This window comes from Athene cunicularia (genome assembly GCF_003259725.1).
Source record: "Athene cunicularia isolate RWA chromosome 7 unlocalized genomic scaffold, athCun1 chr7_part1, whole genome shotgun sequence".
NCBI classification, from domain to species: domain Eukaryota; kingdom Metazoa; phylum Chordata; class Aves; order Strigiformes; family Strigidae; genus Athene; species Athene cunicularia.
In genome coordinates this window covers 18,613,451-18,625,950 of record NW_020799107.1, presented here as the reverse complement: position 1 = coordinate 18,625,950, position 12,500 = coordinate 18,613,451, and the positions used below count along the sequence as shown (strand labels likewise).

General features: G+C 36.4%; 1 protein-coding gene across 3 annotated transcripts in view; it reads right to left on the bottom strand.

Moving 5' to 3' along the window:
* FIGN (fidgetin, microtubule severing factor) overlaps window positions 1-12,500 on the bottom strand; it is a 109,593-nt gene that overhangs the window by 14,225 nt on the left and 82,868 nt on the right. For all 3 annotated transcript variants that reach the window (XR_003398828.1, XM_026852854.1, XM_026852855.1), the window contains one exon: window positions 1-198. This exon is cut by the window's left edge. Coding sequence is in view for 2 of the 3 variants with exons in the window: in XM_026852854.1 (XP_026708655.1) it covers window positions 1-198 (198 nt within the window). In the remaining variant the exon portion in view is untranslated. The remainder of the gene's footprint in view (window positions 199-12,500) is intronic.

Below are 12,500 nucleotides of genomic sequence, written 5' to 3'. Positions count from 1 at the left end.
ACTTTTCTGCATACTTTTTCAGAAGATTGGAGGCGGTTAGAGCTGAGATGTCGTCGTTGGCCCAGGCATACTGGTACGTACGCTGCAGGTGCCCCCGGTAGGCTTCCACCTTGTGGGCAGGGGACCGGGTGGTTGAAGTGATATCAAAGTGCTGTTCTGGCCACTGGGCATGCTCCGGCGTCCACTGCATCTTCAAGCCTAGGGTGGTAGGAAAAAACAAAGTTAACAGCGAGCTTGGCCTTTTTCAGATGCTTTTAAATGAGTTCTCAAATGTACTGTCTGTGAACTTCTTCATCCCTCTGAAACACTGTACTTAACACCACAAATCTTTAAGGAAAGAAAATGCAATGCCCTTAAGAAGCAGTATAAACTACTTGGTTTACTGTAGGCACATACACAGGGAGCCACATCTTCTGCCGATTCAGTAGGGGGTTATTTGTTGGTTTAAAAAAATACAGGTAATGCCAGATTTCTCAAATTAATTAAATAAGACTCAGTACATTTTAAATATTTTGAGTGCAGATTTATTGTTAACACACAAGGCATCCAACTGCTCTGTCCTCTTTCATCACTGTTTCAGTTTTATATTTTAACCAATATAAAAATATGAGACACAGCTGACAGATCACATCTAGGATACCTCTCTTATTTGGTACTGAACACCTAGTTAGCACAGTATAATGCACCCTGCGCAGAACAATATGACACAGACATAGCAGGTCATTCCATAATCCAACTCTCATCTAAAGTGGTCCACGACAGTTTCAAATCTGCTTCGTGGAGTGCAGCAAAGCAATCTCCCAGGCAGCGCTCCGTCGCTTTCATCACACAAAGCCTACAACTCGGTATGAATTACAACTGGCTCCTTTCTGCCTCTCAGTTCTGTTGTTGAGGCTCTGGAAAAAAAAAACAAGCATGACTTGTCTGTCGGTCTCCTTGCTTGCTCTCTTCCCCCCCCACCTCACAGCCTCCAGGGTACAAAGAAAGAGGGTTTAAAAAAAAAAAAAAAAAAAAGGACAAAAAAAAATATGAATAAAAGGAAAAAGAAATGAAGCCAAGTCCCTAAAAGTTCTGTGACTTCCACAGCTGGCTATATAAAAAAAAGAAAAAATCCCGTCAAGAAAAAAAAAAAAGAAAAAAAAAAAGAAATGTAAATGACATTTTAAAGCAATTAATCTTGTAAATAATGCGATGTGAATTATCCCCCCTCCTTCTAATCCACCGCGTGCAGGAAGCGCAATTTACAAGCGTTAAGATAACCCACTCCAACTCGTACCTATGCATAGTAGACACATTGCTGATTTTTGTACAGCTGTATCAAATAGACCTCCTTAATCTCTCTCGTATTACCAAAAGTGATTTTTGCAAACAGTCTTGTGCCCTCTGGCACAGATTCCCTGATAAGGAGGCGGCCTAGTCGAAATGAAGCATCTGTGGCACTAGCTCCCCTCTGAATTACTGCAGTCTATTTTGACAGCTTCTACCCCCTCCTGTTTTTCTCCCCAACCCCTTTAGCTCTCCATTGCCTGACTCTGGCATCTGACATGGCCAGCTTAGCCTCGCTGAGCTAAACCTAACACAGCACACAGTTTGGTAACAGAATGGCATGTTTATTCCCTTCTGACTCCCTCTTCCTTGTTTGCAAAACCACTGCATCAGACACTGGAAGTTAATTAGCAGGATGATGCTGTGCTAATTGTGTTAATTTACAAGGTTTTAGTCAAAGAGAATCATGCCAGGGCTGGCACTGCTGTCATGCTTCCGACTTAATGATTAAGAAATACTGAAAACAAGGTGGGAAGGATTGCAGTAATTACACAATAAATGAATAAAGCAACAGATTCATTTGCAATTATATTTTATTGCAGTTGCACTCATTTGCATTTGGATTCTTCATTTTTATTTTTGGATTCATGTATTTGCAAATCACCAAATCATTTAAATTTAACCTGAAAACTGCAAAGTACCTCTAATTGAGCCTTATATTTTATTAGCACAAGTACTGCAAATCTCAGTCCATGTGAGCATGCCATTGATTACTTGTGGATTTTTTTTCCTGAGTGTTCTCTTTCTCTCTCATTTTTCAAACACTTTGACAACTTGAGAAAAATGTCTGTTAACAATTATACAGTTATCCTATAAAAATTAATTCAGATAAGTGCTTTTGACAAATGCAGCTTTGAGACTCAGTTTTTGGCAGATTTATTTCTTTCATTTAATGATAATATAATCTTTTTTTGCTAATTGTTTCTGATGTTTCAACCACTGCCTTTCAGAGGGAGTAAAAATATCATGAAATTGGGTGAAATTATAGAAATCAAGCTCATATTAAAAAAATGTAATTTTAATGAGAAACTATCAGAAGCGTTTCAGAAATCATACTTTGTTAAATTCAGCTGGAAATCTGAAGAGCAAATCACCAAGAGCCAATTGCAACTGATCAGTATCTAAAATTCTTCTAGCGTCATGAGATTTACTTCAGGCTTTTTTTAAATGAAAGAATATTAATATTCTTGTAACATAGAACTGCCTAACAGACATACGAGTTTGTTACCCCTATTTAAAAAAAAAAAAAAAAAGCCAAACAAAACAAACAAAAGCCATCCACGTTCTGCTATATTTGGCTTATAAGGTTAACAAAACACTGAAAGCTTCTGTTGCAGAGATGCAGAAGAACTTGAGTAGACTGATGTTTCATTAGATACTAATGAACGGATGCCACGAGAAAGACTCTTCGCAAAGAATGCACTAAAGCTGCAGTGAAACTTTTGAAGAGGGTAAAATAGGCACGGATGGAGCAGAGAATCTGTCTGGGCTGGTACTTGTACTGTAGTTAATGAATATGCTTTTGGCACATTGTCTTTAATGGCTTGTAAAAGTAAGACTATTCAATTTAAAGAGATAAAAGAATGCCCTAACTCAAAGCACAACAACATATATCATACACTACCCACTTAGCAAGCTTTTCACAATACCTTTCACAAATACTTTAATAATTTCATCAATTAGTCTTTTTCATTTAGAATGGATCACATGCTTTTAAAATAAAGTAATCCTATTTCTACTCACAGTGGGGAGATATATTTAGAAAGTGTAAAAATTCAATTCTTTGCATTTTGTTTGTCTAATTAATTTATTTTCCTTATTATGAGGCTGAAAAAGAATGTCAGAAAATCTGAATTATTTGTTATAAGAGAAGGGGGGGAAAAAATCACATCATCAGCATTCTTTATTTGGAATAATTGCTAGATAGACCAGTAGTTTCACATTGTCATGCTATCTTTGGATATGCTCACTGCACAATAATTGAAAGTTTATTTATTGATGCATATTAAATACCAATGAATTTAACAAAGGCTGTAAAGGCAGGATTGGGCTTTGATTAGGTAAGCTTAAGAGAACAGGACTGTTCTCATCCCGTGAAACATGAGCATTTATTCCAGCACACTGCAATCATTAGTGTTATTTGGAAGCATAGGTTAATAGTTAACCATAAGCATATTTTTTGCATTAGTAAGCAGTGAAGAAATCTGTATTTACATGGAGTCCACTGGAATAGTCTGGACTGGGAGGCACAAAGAGTCATTTCCTCAATTTGATATTAATCGAAAAAAACAGCAAACTTTTGCTAGGTTTGACTCCATTTGTTAATAGTTCAATAATTGTTTGACAGAAGTCAAATGTCTGATTTGGGAGGGGAAAAAAAAAAAAAAAAAGCTGTAGTTTATTTTAATTATGCAAATACTTTTTTTTCCCCTTGATTGCTTAATGTTTGCAGCCACTTACTCCTCTCTATATTTTGAATTGTATTTTATTAGTTGCTTTTCGCTTGAACTGATACACCTTCCTACATTTCTTTTGTTAGGAATCCAAATGCTGATATAAACATCTAAAATCAGGTAAATAAGGGCATATTTAGAGGTTGCTTTTGTGTGTGTGTGTGTGTGTGTGTGTGTGTGTGTGTGTGTAATTTAAGCTCTCACATAAACCACAGTCCTGCAGATAGTGTATTTGCTTAATAACTTACTAAAAATCCAAAAGCAATGAAAGATTGAATGTATTTTTCAGAAAAATCTTTGCTAACTTTGGAATCCTCTGGGCTATCGACATTTTTGAACTGTGTAAACTGTGCTGGTATGGGCTGTAAAAGGCAAAAGGAAAGGATTCTGTTCTTTAAGTACAGGTATGTACTTATCAGAGAATTGCTTTTAAGATAAATTTAATACATTATATAGGAGAGGCAGTGTAGGCTATTTTAGCAGTATCTATTTTTCCTTGTCCTGACAGCCCTGCTATACATCCCTCCTCCATAATTCTTCCAGTTGGATCTATCTGAATTACATTTAAAGTAATTATAGTCAACAATTTCATTATTTAATTACTTTGAACCAAGTGTTTGACCATTTTTTCCCTTCTAATTTTGTGCACTTAGCCTGAAAATGTGAAATCTAATACATAATACTTCATGACTTTTACATACAATAATTCCACATGGCAGATATCCAGATTTATGAATTACACAAAACAAAAAACCCAAAGAATGCCTAAGTTAGGAAAAAATAACATGGTAATCTGAACGCAAAAAGAAACAATAAGCCTTCTACATATGCTGGATGTCCAGCGGGGCCCGATTCTTCTGGAGCTCAAATGAGTTTGTGCTTACAAAGAACCCTCCTCTGCTGCCCTCAATATCAGGGCAAAGCTGCTCAGTCCCTTACATGATTATACCTGTTACGGAAGATAAACACAAATAGCTAGTAGCCCTTTCTTTCAATTTAAATAGAAAGATTTTCATTGAAAAAAGGCATGAAAAAGTCCAGAAATACTAGCTGGGTGGAAACACAACAGAGGTTTTACAGTGTCCCACAGACAAGTCCAAACAATGACTGTTACCTTCCAAGTAACCAACTTGGTTAGCAACAATCTGCTTTAGACAGAGGACACTAGGTCTTTAGTAAACCTCTCATCTAGTCACATCTCTAACAAAATTATCAAGTTAAAATTAAATCATATGCAATTGTGGTTTCCTAAAGATACCAGCAGAGATTGCATTGTGCTTCCAGAGATGGTGGGGAACAAAACCTAAATGACACGGAGCTACTGTGCACAAGGAACTAGAAACAGGGCAGCACACCCACCTTCCCAACCAGCTACCAAAGTTTCATTTTGGATGCAGGACTTCCAACCGTTCCCTCAACATACCTAAGGCAAAAGAAAATAATTCTTCTTTTGTTGTGGTCTCTCTATTCCTGCCCTTTTCATCCCTGCAGTGCCTTAGGTCCTACCTAGAACAGGTCTGCAGGTTCCTTCGTAAACATCAGTAGCTCAAGCAGGTTAACTTTAGGCATGCAGTTAAATATGATCTGAGCAACTCCTTAATGCGCTGTTGAAAAGGGGTAGACTGTACAAAGGGTGAACAAGTAAATGAGATGCTTCTGATAACTGTCAATAACAGACTTGTAAGAGCACACTGTTGCAAGGTAGGAAACAACTCCAAAACCACAGCTCAGTTCCAACCTTCATCCCTCTAGTCTTGAAAGTGGATGTGAACTTCATCACTTTGTATTGCTTACACATTTAGCCAAAGACTCCAAAAACTCTCTACCGACTGAACTGCTACTCTCAGCCCTGTCTCCAATCAAGATACCGAGTATTTACACAAGAGACCATAATGATTTTAGCCATGGGATTGCTTCTTGTGGACATGACACAACAGCTATCAACTTACATAGGTACTTCACTGGGAATGTGCCAGGACTCGCAAACGTCATACTTCAGTGAGAGCTGAAGGTGTTAGTACCTTGAGGATCAGGCCCTAAATCCACATTTTAAAATCCTTCTTAAGCATGGGACAGAGCTGAATAAATGAGTCATGCCCTAACCACTGTTCAAGATGTAGGACATACAACTCCCTGGGTTTGTACTAAATCTGGTAATATTTTGTTAGACTGTATACTGTCATATGTCCCATAATAATAAAAATTAATTCAAGATAAAACATTTCTTTTACACTCCATTTTTTATTAATAAGCATAATTTCAGCTGTTTGAAGATAGTGCAACTGATCTCTCTTAATTGGAAACAGGAGGGATTTTGAAGAGTGGATTGAGCTAATTATGTTTTGCAGGGAAAAAAAAAAAAAAAAAAGAGAAAGAAAATGATTCCCACATTTATTTTCTAATTACTCAGTGAAGACCTCTGCTCCAGTCCATGAGGAACTCCTTTGACGTCAAAGGATTCAGTGGGAGGATGAGCCTCCGACTGAGCTGCCCAGCTGCACGGGCCCAACTTTGGAATCTTTTTTCAGTATGTGGCAGCCACAAACTCATGAAAACAGGCCTAGAAAGTGCTCTCAGCATTTTCTTGGTGGGGGTCTGTTCTTCCTCTTATTATATATAGAATGCCACACACATCAGTGGGATCAAGCTGTTGGCAGGGTATTTACAATATGATTCCTATCTAGCTGGGATAGTGAAAACATTTCAATCTTTAAAACAGAACACTTAAATCACGAGTAATATTGAGCATCACATATATGTCAACAGCATTTAAAGATAAAAGCAGTAAAAAACCCGCAAAACATTTTAGGAGAGCCTGGACCGGTTAAAAATTAAATTCCAGACATGGAATCACAAACTAATACATCCCAATTATCTAATTTAAATACTGTCAAATGATTATTCCCTTAAAATCACACTTTCACACCTCACAACAGCAAATTGCAATAGTTTACAGCAAATGACTTCTCTCACTCCAAACCCCCTCCTTTCCATTTACATAAAGCATCGCCTTTGACAGCCACAAAGACATTTCTGGATAAACGGCCTTTAGCATATCCATCAGCTTCAAAGGCCTTAAGAAACAGAAATAAAGAGAAATAATAGTCAAGCAAGAAAAGACAAACTAGGTCCAGAGATGACACTATCCTATTGTGCCAGCAGAAGCAGGTTGGATTCGTAAGCAGCTGCCCACAGATGGGGATGACAGGGACTGTAGCTGTTACTTAGGCACTCCATGGGACCTCCCAGGATGGTGCCCACCTCGGCGGTATTAGTTTATCTGCAGTAGCAGTCCTTACGCACAAAAACATTCTCAGTCCAGGGCTTCACCCTTGCCGTGTGATCAGATTGATGTACTATCATTATGTACCATAAGTAAGACCATTTATGCCTGCATATGTCAGAACCATTCTATACAGAGAATGTCATATTTGTGATTAGTTTATCTTTAAAATATTTTACTATATCAGTCTGCTCTCACTGTACTCATCTGCTCACACCACTTTTTTAAACTAGAAAACACACTAAACAAAGACAATGATTGGAATGAGTTTTCTTTTAACCTATTATGATGCTTCCTCTTCCTGGGCTTTACATTTTTGAGCTGTTTCTGTCAAAGAGTACCACGCCTGTAAAGGACGTAGCATATTTTGTCAATGCCATATGAATAAGAGCATAACAACTTCTGACAGAATACTCAGAAGAACAGTAATTGTAAACAAAAGTAAGCATAACTTTAAAAAAATACCACTTTTTGTAGGCGACTGAACACACACTTATGGCTCTAATGTATTTTTAAAAGATTTAATATACCACAAAATCTGCAATTTATGCCTATATAAACATGAGAATCAACATAACTACTGCAGGATAACTGTAGTGATTCTGAGAATTACAATATTCACATGGTAAAATATAGTCATAGAAGAATATGGAGTTTGGCCGCTTGGCACAAATATTTATGCATATTTGCAAATGCAATATAGTTTAGACCTGGAGTGTGATTGTGGTCCCACTGAAGTGCTCACTTCAAGTCTCCAATAAATCCAACTGAAGCTTTTAGAAGTGCCGCAAAATGCATACTCTCTTTTTAAGCAATAAAATAGCAGAAGTAGCCTTTTCCTCCATTCCCCTTCCAGAAGTGGAGTTTGAGGCACATTAACCCTGAAAGAGCATAACACAAATTCTTAAAAGCAGAGCAGATAAAATACACTCAGTGCTTTATTGTGTTTCTCACGTAATCAAATACAGCAGGTGAAACATAGAAACCTGAACTTGTTTTTTAGAAAGTGAGAGGCAAAATGAATGAATTTGCAGCACTAGGGAGTCTTATATAGAACATTCAGATCCTGAACTAAACTCTTCCAGGAAAAAAATCATATCTGAAAATTATAATTTTCAAATATTGTATTCTATTCTTTTTTCCCATTTCTGTTGCTAATCATGATTCAGTAAATTGTTTCCATTTACAGAAATATTTTTTGTTCACACTTAGAATTATTGCTTTCGATCTTCAAAGTAAATAAAGAATTTTAAAAATCTTTTTTTGGGGTATCTTAAATCCATTAAGACAATTTCCTTCTTAAACTCACTTCCTTTTGCCAAATGAAGATCATCAGGACATACCACACATGTCCATAGGGACAACAGAGCTAATGAATATGTATGTTTTATGTCACAACAGAGCACTCCCCTTGTTCTGCAGTATCGACCTTCTCTTATGTGAGTAAATAACAGGTGAGCACTTGTGCATGAGGATAAATGGGGTTAAAACTGCCATAAAGGGACATACTTTATTTGAACAAAGTGGGTGCACAATAAATAGAGATTTAAGTGATGTTAAATTGTTTTTTATATCATGCTGTTCCACAATGTTAGAAAATAATCTTGCTTTGAAATACAAGATCAAGTTACATGGCAAGAGTTATTTAAAATATATTTCCCCCCAATTAAAAGCAGCAGTACTCTGTATAAATTTCACTACCTTATATTTTTAATATATTTTTCAGTCATCATACTTTAAAAGTGCCAATAACACAATGCTCGAGCCTGTAACCAGGATTACTGCTTTCCTTTTAAAGCACTTATTCCAAAACCTACCAGCATAGGAAAGGTATAAACAGTTGCTTTACTGAGATTAGCAGATCTCTGCTAATTAGCTAAATGAGAACAAATACCGACTAAACGTATATAAAGAAGTAATCGGATACTAAAAAAAAAAAAAAAATCCTCCTTAAAATGACTCCACAGCATACAAAGCTTTCGCAAAATTTGTTTATGTTATTTATGCATTTTGCTTTTTGGCAATCTGCACATTAATTTTTAATGAAATAGTAAAGAGATGTTGTGTCTCACACTTCGATAAAAATATTCTATAGCCAGGACTGGGTGACATAGTGCATTAATTCAGTGTCCTTCACTCCTGGGACCTGCGTATAATTTAGTCCAGCCTGAAGAAAATAACTTTGATCTGAAGGCTGTAGAAAAAGCTACATATGAAATGAGTTTTGGTGGGTTTAGTGTTGTTTCTTATATACAAGACGACATATGAAGATAAACTGCTTTAGAATGCTCCTGACGTGGCCCAGGATTAAGAGCAGGGAAGCTCTTAGCAGAGCTCATCCACTCTCTCCCTTTTTCCCATCGTAACAGACACACACCACACACATTTCTCTCTACTATAAGCATCAGAGCAGCTAGCGCTGGTATACACTGTCTTTCCAAAGAGAATATCCCAGGTAAAAGGACTGTATTATCAATCTGAATACTTATTTGGTCTCTCCATTAAAAAAAAAAAACCAAAACCCAAACCTCACCAATGTCTGTATTACAACACGAGAAATGACGTTTGTAAGAAGGGATGATGTTATCACAGGGAACCGGAGATTTCCTCCCCACGGTAGGGAACACCTTAGCTAAGTCATTGGAACTGTACTAATCATGCTCTTAGGGAAAACAGAGCTCCAGCATGGCTCCTTCGCAGGCTTGGCTGTGCGAGCAGCTGACCCTTCCTTTCCTTCCTGCTCCCCCCAAAGCACAGAAACAAGATTAAAAGCAGAAGCATAACCAAAGAACTGACATCCTAGAAACACTAAGCTGAGCTAAATCTTTTCCCCACTTAAACCTTTCAATTATTGTATTCTACAAATTCCAAAGATTTTTTTTTCTTGCTTATTCAATAAAATACATCCAAATTAACTACTGAAAAATTGAATATAGCCAATTTTTTGCATGCTTTTGGTTTGGGACTAACTGTATTGTTTCCTGTGTGTTTGAAAGGACCTATATGAATTGTTCAGTAGCTTGACAAATTATCCAGGGGCAGGGGGAGGAGGAACAGGGAATTTTCTATAGACAAATATAGAAATCTCTCTCTAGATACATGTATATACATGTATATATTTTATACACATACAGGCACCAGAGAGATTTAACTCTGTGCATGCTGACATTTTTGCAGGGAAAAGAACCTTAACTCCTCATGTTATATGATGGGTCTCCTTTCTCAAAAAGAGCAAAGTTCATCCTTCAACAGGAAAAGTTAAGCCGTGTCCTGAAACACACAGTATGTCATTGAGAGGGTGCACAGGCATTTCAAGAGGCAGAAAAGAATAATGCGCTGGCTTTAAAACCAGAAAGAAATTATAGAGTCCAGCTGATAAAATGTCACATTCCTTTGCAGCTATCACACAAATCCAGCCTTTTCTGTAACCAGCCTTCAAGAGACAACAAAAATCTAAACCATGTGATGATCATATCAATAACTAGTTGAGCACTGTTGATAGCTTAAATAACAATAAACTATGTTATTTTTCCTGTAATTTTGTCCATAGTGTTATTATATATGTAGCCACCTAATGATGAAATAGTTTTAAAATTTGCTTCAGGGTACAGAAGTCAAGCTCCACTGATTAGCATCTCAAAGAACACTACAGGCACACATTTGTATAGCTGAATAATAGCACTTGTGTTTGTATGATGTTCTAAAAAACAAAAAAAAATGCACTATTTTACTTGATGTTTGATGATGCACACTGATGAAATAAAGTCCTTCCTCTCACAAAATATACAATATATCACAGCTAAATGTATGAATTTCAAAGACAAGGTAATAAGGTATTGTCATAGAAAGAGCCAAAAAAGGGGTTTTGGTGTCAATACAAGATGCCTAGACCCAGAGGTTCATGGGCTTCATTCTCCTGTCACTTCTGTGGTTTGAAGTCACAAGAACCACTGAAGTCTACAACTTATTGTGAAAGAGATAAATGTGCCCCTCTTTTTACCTTATGATTTTCTTTTTAGGCAACAATTATGCAGCAGTTAATTACACAAAAGATACTTTGTTCACCAGCATTTGGTGTTTGTGCCACATGTTTATTAAAAACTAGTAACAGAAAATATTTCATTAAAATCTAAACAGAGAATTCTGATATTTGCTGCACTCAGTTTATGATTTATTTGCTATGTCTAATAATGTGGCTTTCAAACTTTATCGATCCTGAACTTTCCTAAAATTTGCTGTAAACTGACTGGATAGAAGTCTGATTTCAGCCACATTCTGAAACCCCAGTCAAACATACTGCCTTCAGCAGCACTGTATCTTTCATCTGTGTCCCACTTCTTTAATTTCTCTAGACATAATTTATGACAAGGTTTTAGTTATAAAACTCTCCATCCAATTTTGTAGTAAATAATAATATAAAAGTGCATCCACATGAATTTAGTATTAAAAATGCTAAACACTATCAACAGGAACATTAGGATTTTACTAAATATTCATCAACTATCAGCTTAAATTCTTTTTTCCATTAACACTTCTCTTTTCATCCAGAATGTGTAACATACAGGAATGACTTGAAAGAAAGCTTGACATTAATACAGTTAAACACACTCAGAACCAAAAATGAAGTTCATAAACTAGCAAATATTCACTGGAGTATTTGATACCAGTAGTAGAAATTTATTAAGCTTTGCTTATGCTTTGGAACATTTTTTTAGAAGTTTAAAAAAAACCAGGTTGAATTATGAGCTATTGAGAAAGCTGTAAGAGTTTTGTGATTGCAAGTAAAAGATTTACAGATAACAATTGAAAGGTGCATTACACTAATCAGAGGAATGCATAACCTCTGCAAAGCAGGTAGAAATGGATCATTTTAATTTTCTCTCTTCTGATGGCTTTATATTGTTACGCAAGGGAAGAGAAGAAACCTAAAATATGACTCTATTTAGCTATATTAACCGAAGAGCCTTTATAGAATTTTTAAGCAAACAGGATTGTGCTTCCAATGCTGCCCATCTAGTTTTCCAATGTGTTAAATCGGACGGCTACTTGGACAGCTCTCTATTCATTACGAACTGTGGAAAGGAAACACAGAGGTGGCATTTTCCTTTTAAACCATCTAATGCCTTCTAGCCAGATTCCAAAGCATCAAGGAGGTATTTTTTTTTTCCTAGACAAGCTGTCGTAATTGAAATGAAGTCTAATCAGACTCATTACTGTTTTCAGCAATTTGCACCACCAAAGATGCTTATTAGGTAACAGTGTTTAATAAACCGCTCTTTAGAAAACTACCAGTAATGAGCTCTTAACAGCCAATCTTTAGCGTGAATGTAATGTGAAAAGTGTTCCTAGCGCTGAATAGATTTTCACATTTAGTAGTGTCATAATTAAGCTCAAGGAATTGGTAGCTGTGATGATAGATTTACTGCAATATAGACTAC